This window comes from Rattus norvegicus, chromosome 15 (genome assembly GCF_036323735.1).
Source record: "Rattus norvegicus strain BN/NHsdMcwi chromosome 15, GRCr8, whole genome shotgun sequence".
Classification (NCBI taxonomy): Eukaryota; Metazoa; Chordata; class Mammalia; order Rodentia; family Muridae; genus Rattus; species Rattus norvegicus.
In genome coordinates, this window is record NC_086033.1 from 20,925,577 (window position 1) to 20,945,409 (window position 19,833).

Below are 19,833 nucleotides of genomic sequence, written 5' to 3' on the forward strand. Positions count from 1 at the left end.
CTGAATTGTTCCACTACAATCTTCTCGAGTAGTGCAGCTTTCTTTCCTCTTTCCTCCAGTTTCTGCCTCACCCCCTTCTTTTTAGTTCATTTCTACAAAAAGATTTTAGATCAGAAACATAAAGGGTCTTTTTCACCCTGCTTGAAATGTTAACAGAGTACCTGTCACCATTTTTATACTGTGCCAAAAGAAACATAAGACTCACAGGTCAAAGAAAGGGGCCATTTATTACTCTAGGCTTTTAAAAGCAGCTACCCAAGCAGGGCTCTATGTCAGGTCTCTGGGCTCCAGTCCATAGGGCAACACTGTGAGGGGCCAGAATTACTTGCACATGCAATAAGGTGTGCTACAGGGAAACCCTTTTTGCAAGGTATTAGTGACATACCAGTCACCCAACCAAATGCTACCTTTTTAGTCATTTTTTGCTTTTCATGAAATTGTACGTGGGCTATACTCCCCTTTAGTTGAAATCATCCTGCTGGTTTCTATGAATGATCTAATTCTGTTCCTCTTCCTGGCCTTAGTTCTCTTTGTCATTCTTGTGCTTTTTAAATCTATTAAATATGAAGATACCACAGGTTATTTCTCGTCTTTGTTCCTCAAGCATCTGCCACTAGAGTTTCAGTTGTCACCTGGGCAGGAGTCTGTAGTTTCCTTCATACATTCTAAAACTCACCGTCTTTGTATCTATTCAGATGTAATAAATTTTAAAAAATAAAAGCGAAGCCCATGATCTGATTTATTTCATTTATTAGTTGGTTCTTCATTCTAATAGTTCCTTAGATTCAAAACAGAGTAACAGGCCAGGCAGTGGTGGCACATGCCTTTAATCCCAGCACTTGGGAGGCAGGGGCAAGCTGACCTCTTGAGCTGGAGGACAGCCTCATCTACAGAGTGAATTCCAGGACAGCCAGGGCTACATAGAAAAAAAACCTTGTCAAGAAAACCAACACTACATAAATAAACAACAAACTATTAACAGTTATGCCAAGATGACCCAGCAGGAAAGGAAATTGTCACCAAGCCTGGCCACCTGTGTTCAATTCCCAGAACCCATGTGGTGAAAGGAGAGACTCAGCTCCCACAAGTTGTCCTCTGACTTCCACACACACGTCATGGCACGTACATACCAACATACTCATACACACAAATGAATATGACTTTTAAAGTTAAAAGTTTTTAACCTGGGGGACATGATCTTGTAGATTCAGTCGTATCAATGGTATTTAATGAAAAAGTTTTACCTCATGTCACTCCATTTTCTATGATCGTAGAAGAATCACCCAAATAGAATCATATTACAGTTTGCAACAGGCTAAAGAATACTCCTCTAGCACTTTATATAAGGTCTCTGTGATTAAAAGCTGCCTTGCCCTTCCAGCTTCGATTTCTTCCACCTTTCCACACTCCCCTATACTACACCATAACACCAAAGTACTGTCTTTGACCTGAATACATTGATCATTTTAAAAAAATATTTTCTGAACTTCTGCTATAAAGCAAGCATTGTGATAAAAAGTGAGCCTTTAGATATAAGTAAATTGTGACTTTTCTCAAGAAGCAATTAAATATGAAAATACATTTCATGGAGTATGATTAGTAATGTAAACATGACAGTTTCTCTTTCCCTGAGCCACCTAACCAAACAATAAAAAGTCGTGAGTTGGAAGTCCTGAGGAGTTGAAATTTGTTACATGATCATGAAAGTACATTCCAGATAAAGTACAAACATGTACAAAGGCATAAAGATATACAAAATTGAACCACTTTATCGAGAAGTTGTAAATATTTCAGAGTGGATGGATCATAAGATTGAAGGCAAGAAACTAAAAGAATATAAGGTAGGATACAAGCCCTTTCACTCGAGTCCACATATACTAAAGCCTGTGCACTTTTTTCTGGGATGGTATTATGAGATTTATAACGACAATGCTGTACTGTAATTCATGCAGACAAGAGTCAATTGTACATACTAAATCTAGTGAATAAAGTTTTGAAGGATAATTACAAAGTGTTTAAATACACACACATACAATACTTGCTAGTTACAATATAGAAAATGGTTACCAACAGTGGGGAAAACTCACAGACTCAACCCCAACTACCTCGTCAGCGTTAGTAATGTAGGAATTGAAGGAAACACCATCATGAGTCCCTGATAAGAAGGCTACTTCATCATTAGCTCTGCGGCATTCCAGCTGAAAAGCATAAATCCAGTCATAAGTAAACAGCCAAAACGATCCAAGGTGGAGAAGCACACATACCAACAAATGGTTATGCTGGAGATGTAAGGGAGAAGAACACATTTTTCAGTAATATTAGAAAAGACAAAGGTATAGTATATTAAATGACACTAAACAAAGCCAGATGGTTAGGAGGCAAAGATCCACGGCACCAACCCAAATGACATCAACTGCAACCCCAGAATCCACATGGTGGAAGGAGAGGACAGATTCCAGTAAGTTATCCTTCAACATGCACATGCGTACCACGGAACCCTCATGCCCACACACACAGGGTAAAGTTAAACAAAAGTGTAAGAGAAACAATATATTTGATGCATACTTCCTGGTTTTTCACCATAAAGGCATTATCGAGATAACCGAAAATATTAATAAAGCCTGAACATTGCATAATACTGCTATAGCTACCTTTAATCCTAGCACTCTCAAGTCAGAGGCAGGTGGGTTTCTGTGAGTTTTGGGCCAGCCTAGTTTATGTAGAGAGTTCTAGCCAGTTGGGGATACATAGTGACACAGTATCTTTACAAAAAGTATTAAGACTACTTATTGCTCTGGGGACAGTGCCAATCACCACAACCATCCAGAACCCTAGTTCCAAGGGTTTTACCACCCTCTCCTGACCTCTGCAGGCACCAGACATACACATGGCTCACAAACATGCTCATATACATTCATATAAAAAAGTTACCTAAAAAATAACTTTAGAAATACAGTTGTTTCAACACTGAATTTTATATTAATGAAGCTGAAGAGGTAACAGAACTTGGTGCTCCCACAGAAGACCTAGAATTACATAGTCAGTTACAGATTTACTTTTAAAAGGAAACAGGCAATGAAGTAGAGGTACCACTATCAAATGATATCTTAATATTTTACATAGAACGTAGATCTTCATAGCAACATTCACAAATAACAAAAGTGTAGAATTACATACATGTCCAATGATGAGTGAATGCATAAGTAAAGTTAATATTTATAAAATATATATTTCCTTCCTAAGACTGACTATTCATATATGTATACATATGTATGTATTATGTACATCATAATGTACATATATGAGTAAATGTACATTGTATATGTGTATATGATATATATGCATATATGTAGACATATACATAGTCTTAGGAAAGAAATTCTGATACAGATACGTCTTAAAAACATCTAAGTGAAATAAGTCACAGGCTTATTATTGGATAAGTCTAGTTATATAATTAGGAGTTAAATTTATGGATACTGAAAATAAAATGGTTATGAGAGGATGGAAGAAAGAAAAATGGGGATGTTTTTAAGGGACTTGAAGAACAGAAAGGCTGTAGAGGCTGATGGCGATGGTTGCACAGCAGTGTAAGTGTATTCACTGCCACTGGAGCAGATGTTTATAAACGGTGACATTGTAATGTTATGTTACATATATCTTACCACAGTTTCAAAACTGAATCACTTGGGCACAGAAAAGGAACGGGGATAAAGGGAAGCGCTATCTTCTAAAGAAGTAGATGGAGTTACAGTGGACTTAGAGAAACCAATTAAAAGACTCTTGAAATAATCCAGTGTGGTAAAGAAGTCAGAAAATGGGCGAGTCTGAGAATGATGTAAGGGGACTAATGGGATAATATATCAGGCTCTGCCATACATCGGCCTTTTGGTACACAGAGGGGTGTTAGGCACATGCAGTAGCTATGGCTAGACTAACCCCCATCTGCTGAGAACCCATGAGCACCCATTCGCCTTTCAGAGCTGCTTCCTCTGAGAAGCCCTGCCTTGCTCCATAGTCTCCCTTACTTCTTACCCATTCCTGAACTCATTCTCTTTCTCCTTTCGTGGTTTTGTGATAGCACCATTGTCTTTTTACCCCAATATGTCAAAACAGGTGGTTTGTCTTTTGCTTTTATGCAGTGAGTTTCTACAAAGTGTAAACAGCAATTATGTTTATGATCTTTTGACACCTTACACACAGGGCGTGAGACAGCTGGGCTTTCCCCACTGTTTTGTGTTCTCTTGTCTTTGTTTTGAGACAGTCTAACAATGTAACTCAGGCTAGTCTAACAATGTAACTCAGGCTAGCCTGACAATGTAACTCAGGCTAGCCTAACAATGTAACTCAGGCTAGCCTAACAATGTAACTCAGGCTAGCCTGAAACCCGGCATCATTCTGCCTTTGCCTCTGCTTCCCACTTGCTGGGAATTATGGGACATGCCCCCATATCAAGAGCAAGGGATCGTAGTAAGTTCTCAAGGAGTATTTGTCTGAAGTCAGTAAGTCCCTGAGTATTTAACAGTATGCGTGTGCATAACATTTTGGTTTTTGTCTGTCTTTTCAAATCATTAAAGTTCATGCCACGTTTTATAATCTCATAACTAGTCTTCCTACTTCTGCTCTTCACTGCCCCTGTCTGTGCCTGTATGTTAATACCAGGTTAGGGAAACACCGTGCTTTGGAATGTCGGTATAAAAACCTTCGATCCCTTCCCATTATCTAAAAACTACAGTTCAACTTTACCAGTAAGAAAATGATCTTTGGTGAACATAGCCCTATTGATAATTAACAAGCTTTATTGACTAATAAAAAGTTTAGGGTAGGGGTTGGAAAGAAGGCTCAGTGATTTAAGAGGACTGCCTGCTCTTCCAGAAGACATAGGTTCAGTTCCCAGCACCCACATCTCCCATTGAGCTCACAACTGTAGATTAGATAATGCCAGCTCATGGCTCTGATGTCTGATGTCCTCTGGCCTTTAAAGTCTCCAGGCACACACGGCACATAGATGTGCATGCAAGCAAAACACCCATGCACATAAAATCAAACTAACTTATTTTTTTAAATATTTAGGATCGATGAGGAGCCATCCACCATAGTATCTGCTTCATAAAAAGGTTCCCACCTGTCTAACAATTGTGTGTGGCACTTAAGATAGAAACTTAAGTATTTGGATACATATTTCCAGGTTGGGGATTTAGCTCAGTAGCAAGCGCAAGGCCCTGGGTTTGGTCCTCAGCTCCGGAAAAAAAAAAAATGGATACCTATTTCTATTTCACCGTAATTCAGCTGAAAGCACTGGACTTTATAGCTGCATCATTGGAAGCACAAAGTCAAAGAAAATTGAAAACTATCCGTATTACACACGTTTTTAAACTCTTTGCGCTCTCTTTACAGGTCATATGTAAAGTCAGATGTGCCACTGAACTTGACAAACACAAGTAAGTTTCATGAGTGTCAGATTGTCCGTCTAAAAGATCTGACACTGTTGTAATTTGTTTACCTAATGCATATTGGTGTTTTGCCTGCATGTATATCTGTGCACCACATGTATGAGTTACAGACAGTTGTGAGTGCTGTGTGGATGTTAGACATCTAAACAGGTCTGGAAAAACAGTCAGTGCTCTTAACTGCTAAATCTTCCCTCCAGGCCCCCAAGTAAATACTTTAAGTAGGTTGATGAAGGCAAAAGGAAGGAATTGCTGAGGGTGCCTTTGCAGTCTTATAGAAAATCAAGTCATCGGTCAATTCAAAGGAAATAAGCACAGTAGTTAGCTTCCTCCCTTCAGCTGTGATAGTCATGAGACTCACACTTATGCCCTCCCTCCCTCCCTCTCTCCTTCCCTCCCTCCCTCTCTCTTCTACACCACCCTCCACGGCCCCACTCCTCCACCGGACCCTGGCTCCCTTCCCTTCCTGGCTCCTCCTTTCCTCTCCCCACTGCACTATGCATCCACATATGCAGAAACTAGCGCTTATCAGTTTCCTGAGATAAGCAGTGTTTCTGTACTGGTTACTCTCAGCAGAGGGAACAGAAAATACGTCCAAAGACATGAGTTTCAGACCCAGTTCTCCTGACGCAACCCTTCTGAGCTCTGGTTTCCTAAACTATTCTGATTCACTACATAACGTAATTTCAAGGTCATGCTTCAATTTAAGGTTCTAAAGCAGTTCTCTTATTATTCGGTTCAGCATATCACCATGTGTGGTAGCACAGGCTATACTCCCAACCCTGGAGAGACCGAGGGAGGAAGACAATCTGGACCACATAGCAAGACCCTCTCAAAAATGTTGCTTCGTGTAATCTTTCAAACTCATTTTTTTTAAACTTCACTTGTATACTCAAAGTTTTCTTATTACTAAACGCAGATTACTTTCCACTTCTATAAATTATCTCCAAGGATGGATGGCTCATGATATCTATTGAAAGCAATCCAAAATAGAAGATGCTAGAAATGCAAACATGCTTATTTTGGGGGTACAAATGTATTTGACCTGGGGTTGTTTTCCACAAGATTACTGTTAACTACTACTGGGTACAGATGGCCACACCTTGCAAGAATTTTTACAATGAGTGCTGGGAACTACACATTCTGTTCCAATGTTCTTTCTTTTCTTTTTTTTTTTGGTCAAGTTTGAAACGTGTGTTATAATCAGGTCATAGTCTCAAACCTTGTTTAAAACTATTTCCCATAGCTCTTAGAATTGACGAATTAATTAGGCACAGCATATCAATTCCCTACATAAATTTTAAGAACCTGACAGTTATTAGAATAGGAAGGCCAATGCAAATGCATATATATATGTATATGCCGATATATATATATATATATATATATATATATATATATATATATATATCGGTATTTATAAAAATGAAGAAAAAATCATGATTTCCCCATAGTGGTGTTAAGATGGTTCAATGGTTTTTTTCAACTACACAGGTCAATATTTGGTTTTATACATCAGATTATTTATAAGGTAATGATTTAGAGTCTGTACATTTTGAAATAGTTCATATGCTAAGTTCATAGTGGCCGACATGCCAAGTAACTATGGGAGATTATTAAATTTGTGTTTAATGAAATTATAAGCATTTTAAGCTGAAAAAATTCTTATCCCTGAAATAACACTAATTTCGCAACAGTTTATGAACGTCAAACAACCTTTTTTTCTTTCAGAATTCTACTGCATTTGGGCTTTATTCTGGCAAGCCTTCTCTTCTTAGCAGTGAACTTGACCTGTGCAATGCTAGTCCACGGAGATGTCCCCGAAAATCAATTGAAATGGACTGTGTTTGTTCGAGCACTGGTTAACGATAGCTTGTTTATTCTCTGTGCCATCTCTTTAGTTAGTTACATATGCAAAATTACAAAAATGTCATCAGCAAATGTCTACCTCGAATCAAAGGTAAGTATAGTTCTTAAATATGCCTGAAGGTTTTTTTTTTTCTTTTTTCTTTTTTTTTTTTGGAGCTGGGGACCGAACCCAGGGCCTTCTGCTTGCTAGGCAAGCGCTCTACCACTGAGCTAAATCCCCAACCCCGCCTGAAGGTTTTAATGGGGAATTTTTATTGCTTTTTAAAAGAGTACTCTGGAGAGCAGTCTCATTTTTTTCTATAGTTTAATGTATTTTAATAGCAAACTTACAGGAACAGTACAGAAGACAGACAACATTAAAAACATGTACTTGCGTATAGGACAACTCCATTAGAAAAGTATACTGAGTGGATGGAATCCACTGTATGATAAAATGCTACAAACACAATTTAGTTGCCGTCAATAAGAAATTTACTTATTTTTTAAAAAATCCAAATGCTGGCATTGTGCAGAAATTTTTAACAGGTTTATTTATAATTGTTAAAAGTTGAACTGTTGAGATGTGTACACTGAAACATTTTGCTTACCTCAATGCTTTACATCTTGCATTTATATTCAAAACTCACATACAATGTGAAGAAACTGCCAATACCTGATTCTGTCCCCTAGGTTTCCACTCGCAATCATAGACTTAAAAAAAAATATCTAACATTCAGAACTACATAACAGGAAGAAGAGGAAAAAGGTTTTTTTGAGAATGAAATGTTTCCCCTCATAGTGGACTCTTAAGCACATTCTGCGCGTATGCGGCGGGCTAGCTGGATGTCTTTTGGCATAATTGTTACACATTTGACATGGCTAGCACACAGGTTGGTATCTTCAAAACGGCCAACCAGATAGGTCTCACTTGCCTCCTGCAAAGCACCAATCGCTGCACTCCGGAAGCGCAGATCTGTTTTGAAGTCCTGAGCCATTTCTTGCTGAAAGGGGAGCTTGGGAATCAGAAGTGTAGGGAACTTCTGACAATGTCTGATTTCACGGAGAGCCACTGTACCAGGCCTGTAAGGATGAAGTTTCTTCACCCGTCCAGTAGAGGGCGCACTCTTGAGAGCTGCTTTCGTAGCCAGTTGTTTCCTGGGTGCTTTACCACCACTGGGTTTGCGGGCAGTCCGCCTTGTGCGAGCCATGCTATGGGCACCTCCTCACTTACCACCCCCCCTCCTCCTTCAACTGGAGCTCAGCAAGGGAGAGGCGGCGTGGCAAAGCCTGCGAACACAATTAGCAGTCTCATTTTTAACATGAAAAAAAAGTTGTAGCAATTAAAAAATGTTCAAATTGGTTGTGAGCCTTAGACTTCAACAGCTAAGCTCCAGTCCAAATTTCAGATCTTCCTAAACAACTAGGTATTTTTCTGTGACTCTGCATTAGAGGCTAGCGAAATGAAGTAAACCAGAACTAGTTTGAATGAGGCAACCATATCTCAGCCTCCTCGCGGGACAGTGCCTGGAAGCACTCAGGATGGACCAGCATTCAACACACGCTCACCGGCTTTCCTACAGTATAGGCCGTAACAAAACTAGGCTGTCTCGAACCCCTCGATAGTATTGTTTACCTTTATACCAAAGTTGGAAAGCACCAAAATACACACGATGTGTGCCCAAGACAGACCTCAAGGGTTTCATGCTATTAAAACCTAAAGTCCCCATGAGGTTGTCTAAAACACAGAAGCACCTCAGCACGGCTTCTGCTGGCTCCACGTGTGCTGTGTTATCTGAGACAGGGTCTGCTTCTGGGGAGCAGAAAATCGTGAAAGTGTTGAAGATGCAGGCATGGAGTCAGGAAGTGATTAAACATGAAGCTTTTTTAAGTAATAAAAGCCAAGGCTTGTTCTAAATAGAAAAAAGCATAACGCTGTAGAGAGAACTTAATATTATTTTGTCCAATAAGAGCAGTAGTACTGCCATAAAACATTCTTACCAGATAATGTGTGCATGCACTTGGGTTAGCGGAGTACTATATCATGGAGATAAAATCTTGTTTGTGTGACGGATTAGAGGTGATATTTTACCTATATGATGAAGTCCACGTGACACTTGAAACAGTCATGCCTTGTTTCTTCTTTTTCTTGTTTTGAAAAATAAGTAAACGTTAAGCCACTCATGAAAAGCCATGGAAGTTTCTAACGTTGATAACTGACAGTGTCACTGGATAGAGGTTATTTTATCGCAATATATGTGTGGCATTGAGTACGAGCTTGTAGATAATGTGGATGTTGGGATGTGTATATACGTATGTAGGTGTGTGTAAATGCATATACACATATATGCATGTGTGTTCTGAAAGAACAGACAATTTTGCATTCTCAGGATGACAACCACATTCAGATAGATAGATAGATAGATAGATAGATAGATAGATAGATAGATAGATGATCGATAAATAGAGCTTTATAAATCTTTAGACATGACTTCAAAGTCATTTCCCTGAGGAACCTCTGCTGTGTTCAGGCAGTGCTGCATCTTGCTTTTACTTCCCCCTGTACGATCACGTGGCTCATTTGCATGTTTTTTTTTTACACTCCTGGAACAATAAACAGCACTGGCTACTTCTGTCAACCAACACCTACAACAGTCAACCAAGGCCTATCAACCCACCACTGCCAGTTTCACATCAGTCTCCCCGACAGACCCAAGAGTGTTTTCTTAAGGTTCAGTCTCTTTTACTTTCCTCTTTCTAGTTCTCTTCCTTTACAGACAGTGAGATACTAATCTCTCAGCCAAACCATTTTCAAATGGCACGAGATATGCCTCCTGCCTCCACTACCCTGAGCTGCATCATCCAGAATTGCCAACCCCCTTCCTAGTGCTCTCTGCCTGTCCCTCTCTTCCTCAGCCTTGAAGACCTCCATCCGGTCTCCGCCTCCAGTCTCCACAACCAAACCTAGACGAGATGACTATCTGACTTGTCCTGAAATTGTGTGTCTGAGAGCTCTTGTCACTTTCTGTGAGCTACCATTTGTGTACACATACTGCATATACACAGATGTGGATTCTAAGTAAAGCAAGGCCACACTTCCCCCTCTGTATCTTCTTGAGGCTTCAGAATGTGAACGCATTTGCCCCATGAATTAGCATGGGTAAGACAGTTAACTGAGGAACAATTGAAGTTCTAGGATCAGAGTGCCTGGCTTTTACCAACACATAATTTAACCTCTCCGTAACTGTCTCCCTAGCAGTGCAATAAAGATAAACCAGTATTATGTGGGGAATCAACACATCTAATCTGGCACTGGAAATAGAAACGTTAGCTGTTCTCATCTTTATCTTTGTGCTTTGGCATAGCTTATAGGGGGCTTCTTAGAAAGCTTGAACAAACCTTTTAGGTAAGTTTGGAGAGAGGTTTTGTTGGTATGTTTGTTTGTTTGTTTCAGCTTCCCCTGGTATTGTTCATTAGCATAGTTTATTCCCACCAGGTCAGCAGTCTCCAGGCTGACTGATAAAACTTGGCAATACCACTACCCAAAGACTATACATGGACTGACCCTGGGCTCCAACTGCATAGGTAGCAATGAATAGCCTAGTAAGAGCACCAGTGGAAGGGGAAGCCCTTGGTCCTGCCAAGACTGAACCCCCAGTGATCGTGATTGTTGGGGGAGGGCGGTAATGGGGGGAGGATGGGGAGAGGAACACCCATAGGGAAGGGGAGGGGGAGGGGTTAGGGGGATGTTGGCCCAGAAACCAGGAAAGGGAATAACAATTGAAATGTAAATACGAAATACCCAATTTAATAAAGATGAAGAAAAAAAACCTTGGCAGTACGAAAGAGGAATATAATTCCACAGTTTTAAAGGAAGTGACAATGACTGCATATGCAGCTCAGCGGCAAGGAGCTTGCTCAGTACACAAGGCCTTGGGTTTCATCTCCAGCACTGAAACAAACAAGCAGCCATAATGTTACCGTGATATTTATATTTAGAACCAGGAGTTAATATAACTTTATGCCCTCCTTCTTTACTACACCCCAGTAAAGAACTTTGTTTTATTAAAAAGCATGACTGACTATATAACATTTTATTATATATCAAAATTTAACTTTTCTGATAGCCCTTGAAGTCATTTTTTTTTAAATATCAACTTCTAAATCATTACTTGTCTTCACAGAATTAGACTAAAGGTTTTAGCAATTGCATCTCTAACTCCCTTTACAGGGAAGGCATTTAAGAGTCTTTCATGTTTACTTTTTTTAGTGCTTAATTTATATGTCAAGCAGCCATAGTGGTACTGTGGTTTGGTTCTCTTTTTCAAAGAGGAGTTTTACTTGCTTTTAAAACAGTGGTTACTGAGAGCCAGGAATGGTAGCACATCTTTAATCCCAGCACTTTGGGTACGGGTGCAGATGGATCTGCTAGTTTGAGGCCAGCCTAACCTATGTATGTATGTAATAGGGCTCTGCTATAAGAAAATATTAGTTACCTAGAATCTGGGTCATTTACTTCTGTGCCTTCATTGTCTTCCTTTGTTTGTCTGCTTTCTTACATACTTAAGGCTGCCACCTTGTTCTACGTGCATGTGCTTACATAAACTATAAAAATCGTTCTTTTATAAACGAATGCAGGTAGAACAGTGCATTTCCTCAAGAACTGTTTTGATGTTTCCCATAACCATTTAATTTTGTAATATTGTAACTCACACTGCTTACTTAACAAAAACAAGGAGAGACAAGGGAGACGATGCAGTGGTTAAGAAGGCAGGCTGCTCGTGTAGGAGAACAGAGTTTGATTCTGAGAACCCATGTCAGGTAGTTCACAACTCAAGCTCCAGAAGGATTCAAGGCCTCTCCTCTCCATAAACATCTGAACCCATGTGTACACACACACACACACACACACACTCACACACACACACATGCACACACACACACACATACACACATACACACACACGCACGCACATACACACACATACACACATACACACACATACACACACGTACACATACACACATGCACACACACGTACACACACGTACACACATACACACACATACACACACACATACACACATACACACACACATACACAGATACATACACACACATACACACATACACATACACAGATACATACACACACATACACACACACATACACACACACGCGCGCGCGCACACACACACACAATTTAAAAAAATAAATATTTAAAAACAAAAAAAATTTAGGTTTAGATTTCAGCCACGTCTCATGCACTGCACACCGACTTACAAGTCAGTGTTGATTACACATTGTCTCTATCAGCTCACCTCAAGAAATTTGAAAATCAGATTTCTGTCATCCATCTTCAGGCCTCCTCAACTCCATAAAAAGTAACCAGTTTTACCCTCTGCTTGCTTTTCCATCAAGGTGACTCTGACCTGAAGTTTCTGTATTCTAGGGTGTTGTCAGAATAGATTCTCACCTCCTAGATTCACAAGTTTGTCCGTCAGAAATATGACCTAAAGGGTGTACAGTCTCTCTCACCTTCTAAAATGTATTTTGTGCTCAGCTCTATCTAGATCACTATAGTTTTGAACTAAGCCTGAGTAATACCCTGGATTAGTTGTCTTTTTCTGTCCTAGGCTGTGAAGAGATACCAGGCCTTGGCCTACATCAAGATACTTAAGTTTTTTTTCTTTTTTTTTTTTTTCTTCTTTCTTTTTTTTGGAGCTGGGGACTGAACCCAGGGCCTTGAGCTTGCTAGGCAAGTGCTCTACCACTGAGCTAAATCCCCAACCCCCAAGTTTTTTTTCTTATAAGAAAGGTTTGTTCTAGCAGCTCCAGAGGCCACTCTCGAGCTCCCGAGTTTCGTCCTCAGTTCCATGTCACTGTTCAGAACCAGCTCCAGGAGACCTGTGACCTTTCTGACCTCCGTGGATAGCTACACATACATGTGGTATAGATTCACATACGCCTACAGACACACAAACAAAAATAGAAAGGCTTCATTCCGATGAGTGCTAGATGGCCCAGCCAATGGGTACTTGGCACCGAGTCCGACAGCCTGAGTTTGATCCCCACATCCACACAGTGGGAAGAGAGAGTCAGTTCCCACAAGGTGACCTCTGACTTCCATTCCCATGCAGTGGTGTATGTGCTTAAGAACGTGTGTATTAGTAAGTAAATAAATATTTGAAAACATTTAAAGAAAGTTTTTTTTTTTTTTTGGTTCTTTTTTTCGGAGCTGGGGACCGAACCCAGGGCCTTGCGCTTCCTAGGTAAGCGCTCTTCCACTGAGCTAAATCCCCAGCCTTAAAGAAAGTCTTATACTAAAATCATCAGTGTGTGCTTACAGAGTTGGGATGTTGACGGTGAAGACCAAGAATCCTCAAGAACAGGCTCTTTTTCATTTTTAACACCAAAAAGGAAAAAAAAAAGTCACTGATTAAAATTCCTTCCTCGGGCCAGCATGTCTCACATTCAGAAGCAAACATGTAGCCAGCCCCTATCAATGTTAAGACCTTACTGTATGGACTTCTGCTCTGGCTTTTCCACTGTCTTGTTTCTCCTCATTCTTCTCTACCCACAAACGTATTCTTATGCACGTTTTTAGCCTCCGTGCACCTCTGTGGCTTCCGATTATTTCCATCTATAGAGATGTAAATTTAAAATAAAATAGGATATACCTTTGAGTATGTTATATTTCCTCCTTGGATATGTTTGGCTTTTTTTTTTTTAATTACTACAGAAAGACCTTAGTTCTCCTTAGGAACTAGAAGGAGAAACTTGAGATGGAGAGAAAAGGGATATAAACCCCATTCATCTGGTCTTGCCTAAGTGTGACCTTGGGCAATTAATAGTCTCTGAGCTTAAATATCTTTGTCTTCCCTGATGGATCCCTTCACAGCGCAAAGAATCAATAGCTTCTGTGTGCACGTCAGAGTGCTGAGTCAGCAAAAGCATGTACCCCCCCCTTTTTTTCCCCCCGGAGCTGGGGACCGAACCCAGGGCCTTGTGCTTCCTAGGCAAGCGCTGTACCACTGAGCTAAATCCCCAACCCCCCCCCCTTTTTTTAACGATAGCCTCAAAGAAAAAATACCTTGTAATACTCCTAGTGAAGGAAGTGAAAGATGTCTACACTGAAGACTTTGAGGCACTGAAAAAGGAAAGTGAAGATAATACACGACAAAAATAAAATAAAATAAAAAAACGGAAACAGCTCTCTCCTCCAGCCGAGCAAGATGCCCAAAGGAAAGAAGGCCAAGGGGAAGAAGGTGACCCCGGCCCCCGCCGTGGTCAAGAAACAAGAGGCCAAAAAGGTGGTCAATCCTTTGTTTGAGAAAAGGCCTAAGAACTTCGGCATTGGGCAGGACATCCAGCCCAAAAGAGATCTCACGCGCTTTGTCAAATGGCCCCGCTACATCAGGCTGCAGCGGCAAAGAGCCATCCTCTATAAGCGGCTCAAAGTACCTCCTGCCATCAACCAGTTCACCCAGGCCCTGGACAGGCAAACAGCGACTCAACTCCTTAAGCTCGCCCACAAGTACAGGCCAGAGACAAAGCAGGAGAAGAAGCAGAGGCTGCTGGCAAAGGGGATGTCCCAATTAAGAGACCACCTGTCTGTCCTCTGAGCAGGGGTCAATACAGTCACCACCTCGGTGGAGAACAAGAAGGCTCAGCTGGTGGTGATTGCCCATGATGTAGACCCCATTGAGCTGGTGGTTTTCCTGCCTGCCCTATGTCGAAAGATGGGGGTGCCCTACTGCATCATCAAGGGGAAGGCCAGGCTGGGGCGCCTGGTCCACAGGAAGACGTGCACCACTGTTGCCTTCACACAGGTGAACTCGGAAGACAAGGGTGCTCTGGCTAAGCTGGTGGAAACTATTAGGACCAATTATAATGACAGATATGACGAGATCCGCCACCACTGGGGAGGCAACGTCCTGGGTCCTAAGTTTGTGGCTCGCATTGCCAAGTTGGAAAAGGCAAAGGCTAAAGAACTCGCCACTAAGCTGGGTTAAATGTACACTAAAGTTTTCTGTACATAAATATAATTACAAAGTTAAAAAAAAAAACGGAAACAAAATTTGCTGTACTCCTGGATGGCAGAGTTGACACTGAAAGTAACTACACTACCAAAAATGAGTCTACTGATTCAGAAGTGTCACCGCAGTTCCAACGACATTCTTCACAGAAACAGAGGAATCAATTTGGAAACACAGAAGAACAAGTGGACAGAGCTAGGCAGAAAGAGCACAAGCAGATCCATCACATTCCCTAACCTCAAATTACACTACAGAGCCACAGTGATAAAGATACTATGCTTCAGGAATAAAAGCAGACATGTAGACCAATGGGTTATTAAAGAAGATCCAGACATAAACTGTATATATGTGGACGGCTAACTTTTGACAAAATTATTTCTTAAATACACTAAAAAAGAAACAACCTGGCAAAACTGAATAGCCACCTATAGAATGAAGTTAGATCCCATTTTTTTTTTTACCCTGCACCAAAGTCAGTACAGAATGGATCCTTAATTTAAAACCAGAGACCTGGAAACTACCATAGGAAACATAAGGGAAACACTTCAGAATGAAAGGACAGGCCACAGATCTCTGAGTAGAGCCAACCTACAGAGGAAAAAGCACCAAGAATTGACAAAGGGGACTGTATGAAATTAAACACTTCTGCACAGAAAAACGATCAGCCGAGAAAACAAGCAGCCTACAGAATGGGATACCCAAGACATGGGTTTAATATCTGGAATGTATAAAAACAGCGAGAATTAAATACCAGAGAAACAAAACTAAGGTCGGTGAGTGGACCAATGACCTGAACAGATAGTTTGCAAAAGAAGAAATAAAAGTGGCCAATACGTTTTGAGCATTGGACATCTCTGGCCATTAGAGAAATACAAATTAAAACTACCTTGAGAGTCATCTATCCTTCTCATTTAATAAGAATGGCAAAGATCAAGAAAGCAAATGGCAAACAAATGCCACAGAGGATGTAGGGAAAGGGGAACCTTTATGCACTGCTGGTGTGAGTGAAGGCTTCATTGTGCTAACCAGTGTGGAGGCTTCTCAAGAACTAACACATACACCATATGACCCAATAGTATCACTTCTGGGCATGTTCCCAAAGGATGCCACATCCTACCACAGAGACACTTGTCCATTCCTGTTCAGGATTGCTCTGTTCACCATAGCAAGGAAATAAGATTAGCCTATATGTCCATCAGCAGGTAGATAAATACTAAAAATATACATATACACAAATGTATGAATTTTCAAGCGGATGGAAGGAATTGGAAAACAGTTTAAGTGTGGTACCTAAACCTCAGAAGGAAAATACAGTATTTCTCAGATGAACATCCTAGCCTTTAACTATGAAATATACTAATCCAGATGGGAGAAAATGTGGGTAAAGGCCTAGAAACTGAGAAGGGATTTGTGTGACTGGAGAAGAGGTCCTAGGGGAAGAGTGGAAGGAGACAAAAGAAGAATATATATAGTGAAAGGGTATGACAGGAAACGATGGTAGGGAGATGGGGAGGCAAGGGAGAAAGGATCAACCAGAGGGGAAGTTTGTGGGAACCCATACAGAAATAACTGTTACTTATAAGTTAATTTAAAAAAAAAAGTGTGGTAGAGATAAGATAATGTTGATCTCCTGGGTTCTAGTGAGGCTGAGTACCTCACTAACTACCTCACAAGTTTGTGGTCAGAACTCAATGAAAATGTTCATGAATAATAATATAGTGTATAACTTAGAAAGTATTCAAATGTTAGCTTTGTGCTTGTAACAGAAGGTGATCTAGCTTGAAGGAGTGAGTGTGCTGTTGTTGCTGTTGTTGTTGTTGCTGTTGTTGCTGTCGTTGCTGCTGTTGTTGTTGCTGCTACTGTTGCTGTTGTTGTTGCTGTTGTTGTTGTTGCTGTTGTTGCTGTCATTGTTGTTGCTGTTGTTGTTGTTGCTGTGGTTATTGTTGCTGCTATTGTTGCTGCTGTTGTTGCTGCTGTTGTTGTTGCTGCTACTGTTGCTGTTGCTGTTGCTGTTGTTGCTGTTGCTGTTGTTGCTGTTGTTGTTGTTGCTGTTGTTATTGTTGCTGTGGTTATTGTTGCTGCTGTTGTTGCTGCTATTGTTGCTGTTGTTGTTGCTACTGTTGTTGCTATTGTTGTTGCTGTTATTATTGTTGCTGTTGTTGTTGCTGTTGTTGTTGTTGCTGTTGTTGCTGTCGCTGAGATTCATATATTTTTCTTTTCTGTGTGGGTGTTTTACCTGGATGCATGTACCACATGCATAGACCCCATGGACCCCAGAAGAGAGAGCTCTCACAGAAGTGAAGTTACATGTGTCATGTGTGTCCTCGGAATCAAACCTGCGTCCTCTGGAAGAGCAGTCAGTACTCTTAACAAAGGAACCATCTTTCCAACCCCTTGAAGGAGGATTTAGGAAATCTGAAAATAATGGCAAAACGTATCTGGGAAAGGATCCTATATATTTAATTAAATTCAAAAGGAAGAATGACACTTAAAGGGGGAATAAAGATCTCTACTAGATCTCTCCTCTCAGTAACTTAGTGTGTGCCACTTTATTCTTTTTTTTTTTTAATTTACAATCCAGCCATAGCCCCTGCTCCCAGTCCTTCCTCCCACAGTTTCTCATCCCATTCCTCATCCTCTGAGAGGATGCTCCCCACCACCTCCACCAGACCTCCTCCCTCCCTGGAGGCTCAAGTGTCTTGAGGATTAGATGCATCATTTTCCACTGAGGCCAGACCAGGCACTCATCTGCTATATAGGTGTCAGCCTTGGGCCAGCACATATGTGCTGCCTGGTTGGTGGCTCAGTGTCTGGGAGCTCCCAAGGGTCTGGGTTAGTTGAGAATGCTGGTCTTCCTATGGGTCACCCACTTCTTCAGCTTCTCCATCCTTCCCCTAATTCAACTGTAGGGGTCCCTGACTTCAGTCCTATGGCTATCTAGAAAGTACCAGAGACCTGGGAAGTGAGGGACTCTCAGGACTCAATGGGAGGGACCTTAGATCAAATGCCCAACTGTGGGGAGAGTGAATTGGAAGAGTCCACCTCCAGTGGATAGACAGGGCCTCACGTGGAGGGATGAGGTTATCAACCCACAGTCACAATTTCTCACTCAGAATTGTTCCTATATAAAAGAACTTCAGAGACAAAAATGGAGAAGTATCTGTATCTGTATCTTATATCTATAAGTATCTGTATCTGTCTCAGTCAGCTGCTTATTGGACCTCTCAGAGGACAGCCATCTAGGCCCCTGTCTGTAAGAACATTGTAGCATCAGCAATCGTGTCAGGCCTTGGTGCCTTGCCATGAGCTGGATCCCAAGTCGGGCCAGTCACTGGACTACCTTTCCCTCAGTCTCTTCTCCATTTTTGTCTCTGAAGTTCTTTTATATAGGAACAATTCTGAGTGAGAAATTGTGACTGTGGGTTGATAACCTCATCCCTCCACGTGAGGCCCTGTCTATCCACTGGAGGTGGACTCTTCCAATTCACTCTCCCCACAGTTGGGCATTTGATCTAAGGTCCCTCCCATTGAGTCCTGAGAGTCCCTCACTTCCCAGGTCTCTGGTACTTTCTAGAGGATTCCCCCAACTCCCACCCCCCAAGGCTACATATCTCTACTCATTCTGCTGGCCCTCTGGACTTCTCTCCTGCCCCACACCCATACCTGAACCTTTCTCCCTTTTATCCTACCCACTCTCTCCCTCTGCCTCCCATGATTATTCTTTCCCTTCTAAGTGGGATTGAAGGACTTAAACTTCTTCAGTTCTGTAAATTGTATCCTATGTATTCTATACTGGATTCTGTAGTGGATTACGTTAATAGATTTTCATATGTTGAAACATTCCTGCATCCCTGGTATAGAGCCAATTTGATCATAGTGAATGATGGTTTTGATATGGTCTTGGATTTGGTTTCCTAGGATTTTATTGAGTATTTTCACATCAATATTCATAAGCGAAATTAGTCTGAAGTTCTCTTTCTCTTTTGAATCTGTGCATGGTTTAGGTAGCAGAGAAACTTTGCCTTCACAGAATGAGTTAGGTAGTGTCCTTCTGTTTCTGTTGTATGGAATAGCTTGGTGAGTGTTGGTATTGGCTCTTCTTTGAAGGTCTGGTAGAATTCGGCACTAAAACTATCTGGTCCTGGGCTCATTTTTGGTTGGGAGGTTTTTAATAAGTCCTTCTATTTCCTTAGAGGTTATGGGACTGTTTAGATAGTTTACTGCTCTTGATTAAGTTTGGTACATGGTATCTGTCCAGAAAGTCATCCATTTCATCTAGGTTTCCAGTTTTGTTGAGTAAAGGCTGTTGTAGTAAAATCTGATGACATTTTGAATTTCCTCAGTTTCTCTTGTCATGTCTCCCTTTTCATTTCGGATTTTGTTAATTTGGATGCTGTCTCTGTGTCCTTTAGTTAGTTTGGCCAAGGGTTTATCTGTCTTGTTGATTTTCTCAAAGAATCAGCTTTTGGTTTTGTTGATTCTTAGTATTGTTCCCTT

General features: G+C 41.0%; 2 protein-coding genes across 5 annotated transcripts in view; both read left to right on the forward strand.

Moving 5' to 3' along the window:
• Positions 1 to 19,833, forward strand: part of Rps10l6 (ribosomal protein S10-like 6) — a 489,065-nt gene that overhangs the window by 137,549 nt on the left and 331,683 nt on the right. The gene's annotated exons all lie outside the window — the stretch shown is intronic.
• Positions 1 to 19,833, forward strand: part of Gpr137c (G protein-coupled receptor 137C) — a 66,396-nt gene that overhangs the window by 19,654 nt on the left and 26,909 nt on the right. For 3 of the 4 annotated variants that reach the window (XM_039093254.2, NM_001134541.4, XM_063274203.1), the window contains exons 2-3: positions 5,398 to 5,441; positions 7,182 to 7,410. The exons of the other annotated variant lie outside the window; for it this stretch is intronic. In XM_039093254.2, coding sequence (XP_038949182.1) covers positions 5,398 to 5,441; positions 7,182 to 7,410 — 273 coding nt within the window. The remainder of the gene's footprint in view (positions 1 to 5,397; positions 5,442 to 7,181; positions 7,411 to 19,833) is intronic. 4 annotated transcript variants of the gene reach the window in all.